Below are 15,350 nucleotides of genomic sequence, written 5' to 3'. Positions count from 1 at the left end.
ACGTCAACTGAAAATAATAAAAATTAAATCCAATACATACTTTGAACAACGTCATCATTTTTATATAGAAAAAATTATAATATTTCATTTTATTTTAATTTAGAATTACACTCCGACAAATCATTTTAATATTTTCATGCATTCCATGCGACCTAACTTTAATATTTTCATATCCCATACGACCTAACCATGTTAACATTCTAGTTTTGAATTGCGCGTGTGACATCATATATAAAATTTTAAGCATGAAATCTAGATTTGATATGTGACGATCTCGACATTCTCATATAACCCGATCATAATCACATCACTATTGTAATTCTAAATTGTTTACGAAAATGAAGACTATTCTCATAAATCAATACGAATTCTCAATTTAAATTGTTACCTAATATATAGTCAACATTTCATGTCATTTCATTTGTAGTTATTAATTTCTTGGTTGTTCAATAACTTGCATAAACAGAAATAACAATAAATATTTCCATCCCTTTTGGAAATTATCCACAAATTTTGTCCGAGGATGGTAAGAAATTCGTGAATTCAAAAAATTCGGTTGGTGTAGATCAAAATCAATCTCCTCGCCCCTCTTTGATTTGTTATATAAGAAGAAAAACTTTGGTTTAACTAAAAAATCAAACCAAGAATGAATCTTTTGACCGCTTCCTTCATCACTTCGTGTCTTCTTATGGTAATGGCGATAATGGCTAAGCCATCTTTTGCAGTCTCAAAAGGGTACGCACCATTTAGTGAATGGAAGGTGACGGTTATTAACCAACTGAGTCCAAGTCAGGCTTTATTTCTTCGATGCAAATCAAAAGATGATGACTTAGGTGATCACATACTACAACTAGGTCAAAGTTTCTCATGGAAATTCAAAGTGAATTTTTTCGCAACTACCCTTTTTTGGTGTAATATGCGAACCACATCAAATAAACATGTGGCAATGGAAGTATTTTGGCCCGAGAGTCAAGATTGGCTTGGTTACAGATGTGACTACGGGCTTTGCAATTGGAGTGCTAAAGATAATGGCATTTATTTGGAGAATATTCCTAAAAAATCAATGGAATTTGTGCGCAGTTGGGAAAACTAGGATGAGGTACGACAAACTCGAGACGCGATTTATAGTGCTTTCTGTTTTTAAATAAATTTGGATGTTTTGTTCCTGTGAAATGCATTTAAAGGTGTCCTCGAATAAAGCTTAGTTTTTCTTTTGAATGTATGAATTTGCAATTAGTATGTTTTTATCTTTCTACTTTAAAATGACGTTAGCATGCATTTAGTAATGAACCTGAATCAAATTAGAGTTTTAGAAAGTCGAGCCATTATAGTTGTTGAAAATTTATGACCTAAAGCCTCGTTTTTTTTTTATGATTTAGTTTTAATAATAATTTTGATTAATTTAGTTTCAATTTAACATATGAAAAATTATAGATTTTTAGTCTAATCTTGAAAAACATGTGGTTGACCTATGAGAACATCACGTTCAAAAAATAACCTAAATGGTCTAAAGTATATGAATAAAGTTGAGTATCCTATTCTCATAACACTACTGACACGATCCACTTTATAATTCCTATAAATAATTGGATTCAAATCGTCAGTATGAAGACATGAGAGCGAGAACATTATACGCAATAAGTTTGTATAAAATTAGATATGTAATATTTAATCTCTTTTTATAAATCAGTTAATTTAGAAGATTATATTTCACAATATAATCATATATGGTTTGATTTTAATTCTAAGCGATCGTAAATAAATCTATTCTTTTGAAAACTTGACCAAACAGGGAGCGAAAAACATAATTTCATGAAAATAAATTAATTAATTTCTAAATATCTGCCATGTCATAATAACACTAAAAAAAATTAATTTAGTTCAAACAAAAATGTGAAATTACAAATTAGAGGGTTATATTTTAAACCCAATATTTCATATCATTTCAATTTTCAATTTATTTATGTGAAAATAACAAGTACAATTATTAACCTTTAAATGCATCAAAACAAGAATTTTTTCGTTCCATTTTAAAAATTGTTCTCATAATAAATTGTTAATGACATAAATAGAAATAGAAATGACAACTCGATTTTTTAGTATAAGTTTAACCTTATGAAATAAGAAGAAGATAAAAAATTAGTGAATATAAATAAATTCAAACAAATTTTGTTGGTGTCGATCAAACTAACCTGGTCACCCTTCTTTGTTTGGATATATAAGAAGGGTACGAACAATAAATAAATAAATAAATAAAACACTTAAAGTAAAAAAACGAATGAATCTTTTGATAAACTTTTGCATCATTTCATATCTTCTAGTGATAACGGCAGCGATAGAGAAACTCTCTTCTGCAGGCCCAAATGCATATACGACGCCATTGACAAAATGGACGGTGACGATTACTAAACAATTGAGTCCAGGGCAGATTTTGTTCCTTCGATGCAAATCGAAAGATGATGATTTGGGTGCTCAAACGCTACACGTAGATCAAAGTTTCTCGTGGAAATTCAAAGTAAATTTATTATCAACCACCCTTTTTTGGTGTAACATATGTGTCAATGGAAGTGTTTTGGCCAGAGAAACATGAATGGCTTGGGTATAGATGCAATTACCAGTATTGCTATTGGGATGTTAGAGACGATGACGTTTATTTGGGACAATCTTCCTATGGATGAATTTATAGGTGGTTTGGAAAAATAGGATACGTATGAATAGTTTGAAATATTATTCTCCCATAACTTTTATCTAAGTTTATACCTATCAGGTAATATGTAAATTACATATTTAGTATTAAATACATCAATAAAATTAAAAAATAATAATAATAAAGAAAAAATGAAAATAAAATTATTAATAGAATTTTAAATTTATTTTTGCCTAAATTTGAATTATCTCCGTAATTTTATCAACCACATCTTTTTTATTTATTTATTTTTATCTCCTACTATTTATAAATTGTCTATAATTGGTAAATAATAATTACTAAAAATATTTGGATCCCAATCAATCTCCTATATAAAAAACAAAACGTAGGTCAAATTAAAAACACAACATAATCTCAAAAAATAAATGCACTTCTTGAGCTATTGCTGCATCTTTTCATGTCTTCTAGTGATAATTGCGACGCCATCATTCGCAACGCCAACATTCGCTAGCCCAAAGCAACATACGTCAGCATTGACTGAATGGAATGTGACGATGAAGAACAACTTGGATCCAAGCCATACAATGTTAGTTCACTGCAAATCAAAAGACGATGACTTGGGTGATCATAAGCTAAATGTGGGACAAAGTTTCTCGTGGAAATTTAGAGTAAATCTTTTAGCAAACACCCTTTTTTGGTGTAATCTAAGTACCTCGTCAAACAAACACGTGTCGATGGAAGTATTTTGGCCGGAGAATAAAAATGACTGGCTTGGTGCTAAATGCAACTATCAGCTTTGCGTGTGGGTGGCTCAAGAGGATGGCATTTATTTGGAGGATCTTCCTCACAAAGTATATTTGTTCGTTCGTGATTGGGATAAGTAGGACGAACATGTGCTGGGTTTGAGATTATTGTTGTGAGTCATATCCATATTTATTGGAAATGTTTTATTCTAATAATATTTAAATAAGGCATTTCCTATAATTTTCATATCTTCCCCTCTTAATATTATTAAATATTTTTAAGATATTGAGTTTTATCGTTCTAACTTTTTCTATATCTACCGTAGTTAAAAATGCTTATTTCCTTAAATATAGTGAACATGTCACATTAAAGATAAACTATAGATTAGTTGTTAAGGACAATAAATCTCTTAAATATAAACCTTCCCCAAATTGTTTTTAGACTAAAAATGGTCTCCTCAAAATTTAACTATATTTACATAACATAAATTTATAAATTTAAAAAATTAGAAAGTTGATGTATTCATGTAACTTTATTTTAACTTAATTTTAAATATATATATATATATAAACTTTTTTTTTACATAATTTATTTATTTGTCTGGTTTGGTCATTGATTTCTAAATTCTAAAAAAGTTAAAGTAATAAAAGAATTTAAAATAATTTCCACGTCAATTAAAAATATAATAAAAATTAGTTGTAATTCATTACTTCAAACATATCATCATCCCATAATTTCCACGTCAACTAAAAATAATAAAAATTAAATTCAATACATACTTTGAGACATCATTTTTATATAGAAAAAATTATAAATTTTCATTTTATTTTGATTTAGAATCAAATTCGATATCGAATAACTTTAATATTTTTATGTATCCCATGCGATCTAACCAGGTTAATATTCTAGTTTTGAATTTGTTTGCCATATAGCATGTGTCATCATATATAAAATTTGAAGCATGAAATCTAGATTTAATTTGTGACGATCTCTTTCTTTCCGTTAATTTAGAATATAGCAGCTTCATAATCTCCTATGTCATCTCATAATAACACTAGAAAAAATTAATTTAGTTGAAACAAAAAAAATTGAAATTACAAATTAATTTAGTTAAAAAACGAATGAATCTTTTGATAAACTTCTACATCATTTCATATTTTCTAGTGATAACGCAGCGACAGAGAAACTCTCTTCTGCAGGCCCAAATGTGTATACGACACCATTGACAAAATGGACGGTGACGATTACTAACCAATTGAGTCCAGGGCAGATTTTATTCCTTCGATGCAAATCAAGAAATGATGATTTGGGTGCTCATAAGCTACAGGTAGATTAAAGTTTCTGGTGGAAATTCAAAGTAAATTTATTATCAACCACCCTTTTCTGGTGTAACCTTCGTACCTCATCACACAAGCATGTGTCAATGAAAGTACTTTGGCTAGAGAAACATGAATGGCTTGGTTATAGATACAATTACGGATATTGCTACGGGGATGTTAGAGACGATGACATTTATTTGGACAATCTTCTTAAAAATATAGATGAGTTTGTGCTTGGTTGGGAAAAATAGGATAAATATGTGGTGGTTGAGGATGAATAGTTGAAAATAATGCTCCGTTAACTTTTGTCTAAGTCTATATTTCATATTAAATACATCAATAAAATTAAAAAAATAAATAATAAAGAAAAAATGAAAATAAAATTATTAATAAAATTTTAAATGTCTAAATTTGAATTATCTCCGTAATTTGTCAACCACATCTTTATTTTTATCTCCTACTATTTATAAATTGTCTATAATTGGTAAATAATAATTACTAAAAATATTTGGATCCCAATCAATCTCTTCCTATATAAGAAACAAAAAGTTGGTCAAACTAAAAACACAACATAGTCTCAAAAAATAAATGCACCTCTTGAGCTATTGCTCCATCTTTTCATGTCTTCTTGCGATGATGGCAATGCCATCATTCTCAACGCCAGCATTCCCTCGCCCAAAACAACATACGTCAGCATTGACTGAATGGAACGTGACAATAATGAACGACTTGGAGTCACGCAATACTATGTTAGTTCACTGCAAATCAAAAGACGATGACTTGGGTAATCATACGCTACAAGTGGATCATAGTTACTCGTGGAAATTTAGAGTAAATCTTTTAGCAACCACCCTTTTTTGGTGTAATCTAAGTACCTCGTCAAACAAACACGTGTCAATGGAAGTATTTTGGCCGGAGAGTAAACATGACTGGCTTGGTGCTAGATGCAACTATCAGCTTTGTGTGTGGTTGGCTAGAGATGATGGCATTTATTTGGAGGATCTTCCTCACAGAGCAATAGAGTACATTCGTCCTTGGGATAAGTAGAATGAACTTGTGCTTGATTTGAGATTATTGTTGTGAGCCATATCCATATTTATTAGAAATGTTTTATTATAATAATATTTAAATAAGGCATTTCATATAATTTCCATATCTTTCCCCCTCTTAATATTATCAAATATTTTTAAGATATGTTTAAGTTTTTATTATCAAATATTTTTAAGATATGTTTAAGTTTTATTCGTACTCCGATAATAATAATTATTTTTGCTTAATTTTATTTTATGTATATAGAATATTAATGACTCTTAAAAAAAAGAAAAAAAAAAAGGAAAATGTATATATAATCTGCCAAAAAATAAAAATAAAAATAATAATAATAATTGGAGGGAAAAACCCTACAGCTGTTAATCACTTGACAGTGAACACCAACAGCAACGGACCGATGGTGTTTCCATAAACCCTAGACTTATCGCCTTCCCTCTTCCTCTTCGCGCGGTTGTTCTCTTCGAGGGGGGCTCTTCGCCCTCTCTCTTCGAATTCTTCTAAGCCGCCGCTTCTTCTTTTCCCGTCGTTGCTTATCTTCAATCTCCTGCCTTCCGACGCCTTCCCGTCGATCTGAGTAAGTGCCTCTTTCTCTTTACTGATTCTTCTTCTTTGCCGCCATCGTCGGCTTGGGGTTCACTGAGGTTCGAGGACGCTCTTGTAATTTATGCCATCTTCTGGAACTCATATTCACTTTTGAGTTTCCTAAACTTTAAGAGTTAATTTGTTACTTTGTTTCTTTATGCCTCCTCTGTTTTAGTATATCTTATCACTTCGAGTTATTGAGATCATGAAAAACTAGGTTTTGCTTATATCACTGTAATTTTTCTCTGTTGACTGTCTGATTATTTTCCAACTTTTGTATCTGGGGTTTTCCTTTCGAGATCTTTTAACTTTCTTGCTGACAGTTGGTTCGAGAGACGTCCTGTAGGTTCAGACCTTTTTTTTTTTTTTTTTAATTTTTAATTTTTTAGTTGCATATTTGAGCTCGCTCTGAGTAGAAAGGCTTCTTTCTTCTCTTCTAAGTACGAAACTTCCATGTTTTTCGTCTAGTGTTTTATCTTTCCACCGGAAGTTAAAGATTTTCTAGAGCGCGATTTTTTATGAGGACATGTTCTGTTATTGTTTGTTAATAGCGCTCCGGGGACCCTTTTGTTTGGGATTATGAGATGTTACAATATCCCATCGTTTTTTGGAATGATCATTTAATCGTTTACTCATCTTTTTTAAAACTCAAATTATTTTCTGTTCATCCTTTATGCAGGTTTAATTTCCATACGAGTAGTTCTTTCATCGCTTCTTCTTTGTTTGAGGGATGCTGCTTTTCTGATGGTCTGGGTTGCTTGTAAAACATTAATTATCTAGCTCTCTCCAAGTCTTGGGTTTCTTGACATTCCTTTGGGTCAAAATGATTGCCACCGAAACCATTGTACCGAGTAAAAAGCTGAGAATTAAATTTGCCGGGAAACGAGTAGAAGATCATCCTCGTTCACAATCTTCTGAATTTGGGAAGCTTGTAGGCCAGAAGTTAACATTTACTGGAAGGGATGGGTTGAAGGTGGAGGGTGCATTCAATTATTCATTGAATGCTTTCAGTAATGGTAAGACCTTTGCTGCTGCCTGTTGTAAGTCCAAATCTTCAATCACAATTACTGATAAGCGCAGAGCAACCGAGGATATAAAATCTCCAAGAGAGAAGAAGCAGAAGTTGGATCGGAGTACAACGCAGCAATGCTCTTCAATTTTAAAAGAACTAATGTCCCATGCATGTGGTTGGGTTTTCAACCAACCCGTGGATCCTGTGGCATTGAAAATTCCTGACTACTTCTCAATCATCACTGCTCCTATGGATTTGGGAACTGTCAAATCCAAGCTAGAGAAAAATATGTTTCAGACAAGTGAAGAATTTGCTGCTGATGTTAGACTAACATTTTCTAATGCCATGCGTTACAATCCTCCTGCTAACGCTGTTCATAAGATGGCCAAGGAACTTAACGAAGTTTTTGAAAAGAGATGGAAATTGGCGAAGGAAAAATGGGTCAGTGGAAGATCAACTTTTCAGCGAGTAAAACTTTCAAATGGACCAACAGGAGAAAAGGTTTCCCGAACTCCATCTCAGAATACTTTATTGCATAAGAAGTCAACAGTATCTGAAGAGAACGTCAGTACACCGTCTTCAAATGCAAATAGTGTTGAGGCAAGTAACATCCATGCTTTTTGTTTAATGTTCTAAAAGTTTTTCAAGTCTTGGTGTTGGTAAAGCACTAGAATTTGTGTTATGAATTTTCATTTGGTTTGCTTGATTATTTAACGCTCATGGTGAATTGGGGAGCATTCTTATCTTGCGTAATGGATTGCGTTTTCTCATTTATATTGCAGGTTGATCATGTTAAAACACTCCCAACTTGTGCACCCAAACCTCCCAGGAAGAACTTCCATACAGGTATGAAGTGGCAGATTACGGTTCTGCTTTATGTCCCTGTAAAGGAGCTAATTATCCATGTATCTGATAGGAACAGAAACTAGCAGTAAACATGCTTGTAGCTCCTTTGATAATCAAACACCGAGACAGGTTGTCAGTAAGTGTACGAGATGTTGTAACATTCCATGTCATTGTAGCTCTTCTTCCAATTCAGGCCTTTCATCCTCTGGTGGGTGGTTGATTTTTCTATTAGCTTGTGTTCATTCTGATAATTGTCTAAAAAATTAGTTTCTGTAATTTAGATCAATGTAACGAGAGATCATTGTCAAGGGAGAATTCAGATGTCAATTATTCCAGTGGACTGGTACGTTACTATTGCATATTTGCTATGAACATTCACAATTTTTTTGTTTCGTTTATATAATTTATATTAATTTAGGACTCTCAAACATGGAGATTGTCAGTTTCCCAGCCGTCCAAGTCGGATACAGGCTCTGAAAGTCAGTTCTCATATTTTTTATGAAAATTTTCTTTTAGTAATATCTTTATCTTCCTAGAATGCTCAATATTACTGGGAATGTTGTGAAGGGATTAGATGTATTTTGGAGGATGAAAGCAAACCTTGTGATCAGTCTTTGACCCTTGAGACAAATGCTACCTCTGGAGGTCAGTATTCTGTTAGCGTGGCAGAAATACCATTTTTATGTGTTTGTTTTGAGTTTAATTGTATTGCTTATTACTCTCTCTCTATCTTTAACTAATGGCGAGCCTTTTTCCTTATCGGATGCATCAGACTAACTACATCTCTTTTCATTTGTTGCAGAGTGCTCTACCCCAATTTTTGACGTACAACTTTCACCAAAGAAGGCTCTCCGTGCCGCAATGCTTAAGAGTCGCTTCGCTGAAACCATTTTGAAAGCACAACAGAAGACACTTCTTGATCTTGTATGTTCATTAACTTCATAATAAAGCTGTTATCACCATTTTTCTATTTCCCTATAGTGGTATGATAGTTATAGTTTCCTTATCCTTTGTAGGGCGATAAAGTTGATCAAGTGAAGATGCAGCAGGAGAAGGAAAGGTTAGAAAGGAAGCAGCGTGAAGGTAAATGCTTGTGGGCGATTATATTTATATTTAACCCCACCACCAAGAAAAAAAGAAAAAAAATGCATCTCTACGTACGTGTGTATTTATTGGTTTTGCATTTCCTTCTGTAAATTATACAGAGAGTGCACGTATAGAAGCACAAATAAAGGCTGCTGAGATGGAATTGCAATTGAAAGCGGAGGCGGAGAAGAAGCAGCAGCGAGATAGTGATAGAGAAGCTGCCCGTATTGCTCTTCAAAAGGTTATTCATTGACATCCAATCTCACTTTTATTACATTCTGTACTCTAGCTGATATCTCGCAAGTATCCCTTACCAGTACCTCTGTCTTTTAGATCGAAAGAACTGTTGAACTGGACCAAAATCTCGAGATGCTAAAAGAGCTGGAAAAACTTAGTGGAGGAATCTTATTCGTCAAACATCACTGTGCAAAGTTGAAGAGGTCATTAGACGAGGGTCAGTTGGAAAATCCATTGGAACGACTTGGTTTGTTTATCAAGGATGAATTCCTGGACGAAGATGAAGAAAACCATCTACAATGAAAATGGGAAGGAGGAGGGTGAGATTTTTCCTAGTTGAAACTTCCTCTTATTGTTTATCAGAGGGAATGTTTTGACTGTGACTGCCTTTGACTGGTTCGTGGGGAGCAATAGTTGTAAATGATACGATATTCATATTTGTTTGGGTTCAGGTTTAGGACTTTTTTGAGTACTGTAACTGATAGTACAGTAGAGTGATGTATAGCCCAAAGTGGTTCTATGGATGGGAAACCCAAAAATTAAAACTAGGATCCCAAAAATGAAAAAGAAAAAAAAGAAAAAAAAGAAGAAAAGAATAAGATTGAAGTAGATAATGAGACTTGTTTGGCACTGATTTAGGCCGCTTTGGATGTGTTTCAAATTACTTTCTTCATTTTGTTCGCTGTTTTGGTTATTACATTACAGGCAATGTACATCAAACTATGTTTATTACTTAATATGAAGTTACAAAATTGTCTGATATTTTCTTACTATAGATAAATTTGCATATAAATCTATGTCAATGTTGGGTTTTTCTCGTTTTTACCATCAAGATGGCAGCGTTAAACATATTTTAGTCGTCAACCCTTCAACTTGTAACATCTATATTGACGTATTTGAGCTTATCCATCCCCCAAAACACAGTCAAGGTTTGTCTTATTCTTTGTAAGGTTGAAATTGAAGTATTGACCGCTTCATGGAAAGAACTCCGACTTGATACAATTCTGCTTTTGTTAACAGAGGGAGCTACTGGGAGGTTTGTAGAGAGATGGAGCAAGAAGCAACGATGCTGCGGCTGGGTGATTCTCTCCTGGTGCCTAGCGTTCAAGAGTTAGCCAAAAGCTCCCCATCCACAGTTCCCCTTCGATATGTTCGCCCCAACCAAGACCCTCCTTTCCAGTTCATCGACACTTCACCTCAAATCCCTGTTATTGACTTGCACAAGCTGTTGTTCTCCAACAATTCTCAGGACTGTGAACTTCATAAGCTCCATCTTGCTTGCAAAGATTGGGGTTTCTTCCAGGTACTCGCTGTTTAATCCGTCTTCCAAGTTTCCGTTTATATCATTTTGTGTGAAGTCATTTTCTTTGTGCAGCTGATCAACCATGGAGTGAGTGATGCATTGGTGGAGAATATGAAATCAGGCGTTGAAGCACTCTTTAATCTTCCATTAGAAGAGAAGAGGAAGCTTTGGCAAAAACCAGGAGATTTTGAAGGATTTGGACAAAGCTTTGTTTTCTCTGAGGAGCAGAAGCTTAATTGGGGAGATCTCTTTGCAGTGTTTATCCTCCCTGCTTATTTGAGGAAACCCCACTTGTTTCCCAACCTCCCTCTTCCATTCAGAGATGATTTGGATGCTTATGCGTTGGAGATGGAAATTCTAGCCATGAAACTTCTGGACTTAATGGCCAAAACTCTGAAAATGGAAGGCTGCGAAATGAGAGAGCTGCTTGGAGGAGGAATTGTGTCAACAAGAATGAACTACTATCCTCCATGTCCTCAACCAGAGCTAGTCATTGGACTCAACAACCATTCTGATGCATCTGGCTTAACCATTCTTCTTCAAGTCAATGAAATGGAAGGCCTCCAAATAAGGAAGGATGGGAGGTGGATTCCTGTTCAGCCTCTCCCAAATGCTTTTGTTGTCAATATTGGAGATATTTTGGAGGTAAAAGCTTTCCTTGTTGTTCTTTTCAATTCTGAATGGACCTCATAAAACTGATAGATTTCGACGTTGATTATGAACGTTCAGATTGTCACGAATGGAATATATCGCAGCATCGAGCACCGGGTGACCGTGAACTCGGCGAAGGAGAGGCTTTCATTGGCCATTTTTTACAGCCCAAGGTTAGATGGGGAGATAGGTCCTGCTCCAAGCTTGGTCAGTTCAGATAGTCCAGCTTTGTTTAAAAGAATTGGAGTCACAGATTTCCTCAAAGGATTCTTCTCCAAGGAACTGAATGGAAAGTCATATCTTGATTGTATGAGGATCCAAAATGAAGGGACGCATGACTGTTGATTTGGGATAGTTTCTCAAAATAAAATGAAAAGCAGTTGAAGGGAGAGATTTGAACCTTCAACCTTATAGAATATACATATTTGATGCCTCTTAGACTATTAATCTAAGATTTCAATCGTGTAAAGTTTCAATTGCGATCACACAAGCTTTCTTTTTCTTTTTCTAATGAAATATTTGTTAGGATCGATACCAATTGTTAGAATCGCTCAACAACGCACACACTCGATCAAGATGAACACAAAAAAGAATATTGGCTAAAGGTTTTATTACTGATGACTTAAGAGAGAATACATTTTGAGAGCACTACCTATTGAGGTATATATATGGTTTCAATTTACTAAATATTTAAACCTACGAGATCTAATCTAACAAATATATCTTTATCAAATTTGTACTAAATCTCTATCATATATATTTCTATCCTATCTTTAGGAAATATTTTTCAAATATATCTTTGTCTCGCATCAGGTTCCATATCCCAACAATATCTGACAATATCTGACACACAAATTTGGATAGAAAATGAGGGGTGTGGCCATGGCCAATACATATTTTTGAGTAGCAACTAGTGAAGTAAGTTGCAGGTGACCACTCAGCCAAATTCATGGAGTCCAAATCTGAGAAGGTTGTCTTTGGAGCATCAATCGTAGTGCCCAGCGTTCTGGAGCTAACCAAGCACCCCATCTCTAAGCTTCCCCTTCGCTATGAACGTGACGATCAGGACCCGCCGATCGTTTTCAATGGAGATTCTGAACTGTCGGTACCGGTGGTCGATCTTCACCGGTTGGCCATTGGAGATTTTGCTGCTGCAGAGATGGAGAAGTTGCATTCTGCATGTAAGGAATGGGGATTCTTCCAGGTATGTAAACCGTGGACGGTCAGCTTTGTAAGTACTTTAAAGAGGACTGCAAAAAGCTTGTTTTTGTTTTTGTTTTTGAAATTTAGTTATGAATTCGAACGTTTTATGAGCCCTACTACGATAAATTGTGGAACATCTAGCATTTGCTGGCGGGTGATGTTAGGAATCATGAACCTCTGTAATGATATAATATTGAACATTAGCTCTAGCTTTGCTTTTGATTTCCCTAAAATGCATCGTAGCTTTGCTTTTGATTTCCCTAAAATGCATCGTACCAATGGAGGTAGTATTCATTTACTTATAAACACACGATCATCTTCTTATTTAGTAACGATGGGACTCCCTCCCAACAATCCTCTCATCGAACAAAGTACACTATAGAGCCTCCCGTAAGGTCTATGGAGCTCTCGAAAAGCCTCCTCTTCGACTCCTCTGGAGTCCTCGGACAAAGTCCACCATTTGTTCCACACTTTAGTCATTTTTTGCTACACCTTTGAAGATTTTATTTTCATGGCTAAGTTAAGGATATGACTCTGGTACCATATTCGGAATCACGAACCTCTACAATGGTATGATATTATCCACTTTGAACATAAACTCTCGTTACTTTGCTTTTGGTTTCCTTAAAAGGTCTCATACCAATGGAGATAGTATTCCTTCGTTGTTGGCAGATTATAAACCACGAAGTTCCGGCGTCGTTGGTGAACGAATTCAGAATGGAAATTGGAAGTTTCTTTAATCTTCCCTATGAAGAAAAGAAGCTGCTTTGGCAAAGCCGAGAGAACCAAGAAGGATTTGGACAGCTCTGTGTGGTGTCAGAGGACCAGAAGCTTGATTGGTCAGACATGTTCTACATACTTATTCGTCCTCCTAATCTAAGGAAGCCTCATCTATTCCATAATCTTCCACCAAAACTCAGGTTTCTACACAAATTCTTGACATGTTCTACACAAATGTTTGATCATGATTTCTAAGCCTGATATTCACATGGTTGCTGCAGAGAGGCTCTTGAATCTTACACAACTGAAGTTCAGAAGTTAGCCATGATCATTTTGAACCATTTGGCTGAAGCTTTGAAGATGGATGGTGAAGAAATGAGGGAGCTATTTAGAGATGGTGTTCAGTCAATGAGGATGAACTACTATCCACCGTGCCCCGAACCCGATAAGGCCATCGGATTCTCAGCTCACTCGGATGCAAATGCTCTAACAATTCTCCTGCAACTCAATGAAACAGAAGGACTGCAAATCCGAAAAGATGGGAGATGGGTGTCTGTCAAACCAATTCCAAATGCATTTGTGGTCAACATAGGTAACATCATAGAGGTACGTAATGAGCATGTCTTTGGCTTGTTGGTGATGCAATTTGTTACCATAATTTGGGCTGTGTTTGTTAATGCAGATTGTAAGCAATGGCGTATACAAGAGCATTGAGCATAGAGTGACATCAAATTGCTCAAAAGAAAGGCTTTCGGTTGCAACATTCCACAGTCCAAATCTAAGCTTGGAGTTGGGCCCTGCAAAGAGTGTTGTAGGGCCTCATAACCCACCAAAGTTTCGAACTGTCCCTTTGGTGAAGTACTTCAAAGGCTACTTTGCTAAAAAAGTAGAAGGAAAGTCATACCTTGATCAAATTAGGATGCAGACCAATGAAGTAAGTTGCAGTTAGGACACTCACTATCACCACTCGGCCAAATTCATGGAGTCCTAGGTTGTCTTCGGTTTAGATACCACTTGTTGTGCACGGATGATACAACCTTCAATTCTCTTATACCACTTGTTGTACCTAATATCACACAATTAAAATGTTTTAATACCCAATTATTGTAGCGGAATGTCACCATCAAAATGTTCTAATATTCAATTGTGGTAGCTGAAGCAATATCGATCGCACTCACACACCCACAAAAACTGAAATTAAACAATGAGACACAAAGATTTACATGATTCAGAGGGAAGAAATTCCTCTACATCCATAGGTATAGTGCAAAGTTCTCTCATACTCTTACACTGCAATGTCTATTTTACAAAGTTCTTTCCCAAATACAAAATGACAATACTCAACATCTTGACCCAAATGCCATTAGACAAATAGAAGGACAATGACTTCACACCTAACCAAAATGTCACTAGGTAAATACAAAATGACAATGACTTTACATGACTCCACGACAAACCTTTATATAGATACAACAATACTAATTTTCATGCATGAACCAAATAAATGAGAATATTAATATTATGATTGGGTTAATACCCAAAATAAGTAACAACAGTAATAAAAAGAGTTATAAAGTAAATTGTATTTAATAACCAGTCTTGACAATTTACAACGTGGACACGTGCCAATCATTTTCAACGTCATCTTTGTCGATTGATTCACGTGGTTGCTGCAAAGAGGCTCTTGAGGCTTACTCAACTCAAGTTAAGAAGCTTACCATGATTATTTTGAAGGACGGAAAATAGGAATTTATCTTAATTAATTAAAAAAATTTAAAAAAATTTAAAATGAAAACCTGATAATAATAAAAAATAAAAAAGAAAAGTTCACAAATATGTAAGATTCTATTTATTTATAAGAAACTACAAAATATTATTAAGTTTATTTGATATTAATGGATAAGAATTAACTAATATAAAGTAATAATAATAATATAAAAAAAAAGAGGG

General features: G+C 34.6%; 3 protein-coding genes across 4 annotated transcripts; all 3 read left to right on the top strand.

The window, feature by feature from the left end:
* Positions 1-6,149: 6,149 nt before the first annotated feature.
* LOC111433600 (transcription factor GTE10-like) lies at positions 6,150-10,193 on the top strand. 2 transcript variants are annotated; one of them, XM_023070685.1, is made up of 11 exons: positions 6,150-6,334; positions 7,022-7,954; positions 8,137-8,200; positions 8,271-8,408; positions 8,482-8,543; positions 8,619-8,679; positions 8,768-8,845; positions 9,003-9,124; positions 9,217-9,283; positions 9,406-9,527; positions 9,620-10,193. In XM_023070685.1, exons 2-11 carry the CDS (start codon positions 7,166-7,168, stop codon positions 9,824-9,826), a joined length of 1,710 nt encoding a protein of 569 aa, XP_022926453.1. In that variant the 5' UTR covers positions 6,150-6,334; positions 7,022-7,165; the 3' UTR covers positions 9,827-10,193. The 2 variants fall into 2 exon arrangements, with proteins under 2 accessions (XP_022926453.1, XP_022926454.1); XM_023070686.1 differs by having other exon boundaries at positions 6,151-6,334; positions 8,277-8,408.
* A 158-nt stretch (positions 10,194-10,351) lies between these two features.
* On the top strand, positions 10,352-11,929 carry LOC111433603 (protein SRG1-like). The gene is made up of 3 exons (XM_023070692.1): positions 10,352-10,826; positions 10,899-11,471; positions 11,556-11,929. Exons 1-3 carry the CDS (start codon positions 10,572-10,574, stop codon positions 11,820-11,822), a joined length of 1,095 nt encoding a protein of 364 aa, XP_022926460.1. The 5' UTR covers positions 10,352-10,571; the 3' UTR covers positions 11,823-11,929.
* A 403-nt stretch (positions 11,930-12,332) lies between these two features.
* On the top strand, positions 12,333-14,544 carry LOC111433604 (protein SRG1-like). Its single transcript, XM_023070693.1, has 4 exons — positions 12,333-12,681; positions 13,353-13,600; positions 13,682-14,006; positions 14,083-14,544. The coding sequence occupies exons 1-4, from the start codon at positions 12,427-12,429 to the stop codon at positions 14,347-14,349; spliced, it is 1,095 nt and encodes a 364-aa protein (XP_022926461.1). The 5' UTR covers positions 12,333-12,426; the 3' UTR covers positions 14,350-14,544.
* The last annotated feature ends 806 nt before the right edge of the window (positions 14,545-15,350 follow it).

This window comes from Cucurbita moschata, unplaced genomic scaffold (genome assembly GCF_002738365.1).
Source record: "Cucurbita moschata cultivar Rifu unplaced genomic scaffold, Cmos_1.0 Cmo_Scf00043, whole genome shotgun sequence".
Taxonomy (NCBI): Eukaryota; Viridiplantae; Streptophyta; class Magnoliopsida; order Cucurbitales; family Cucurbitaceae; genus Cucurbita; species Cucurbita moschata.
This window is presented reverse-complemented; position numbering and strand designations above follow the sequence as displayed.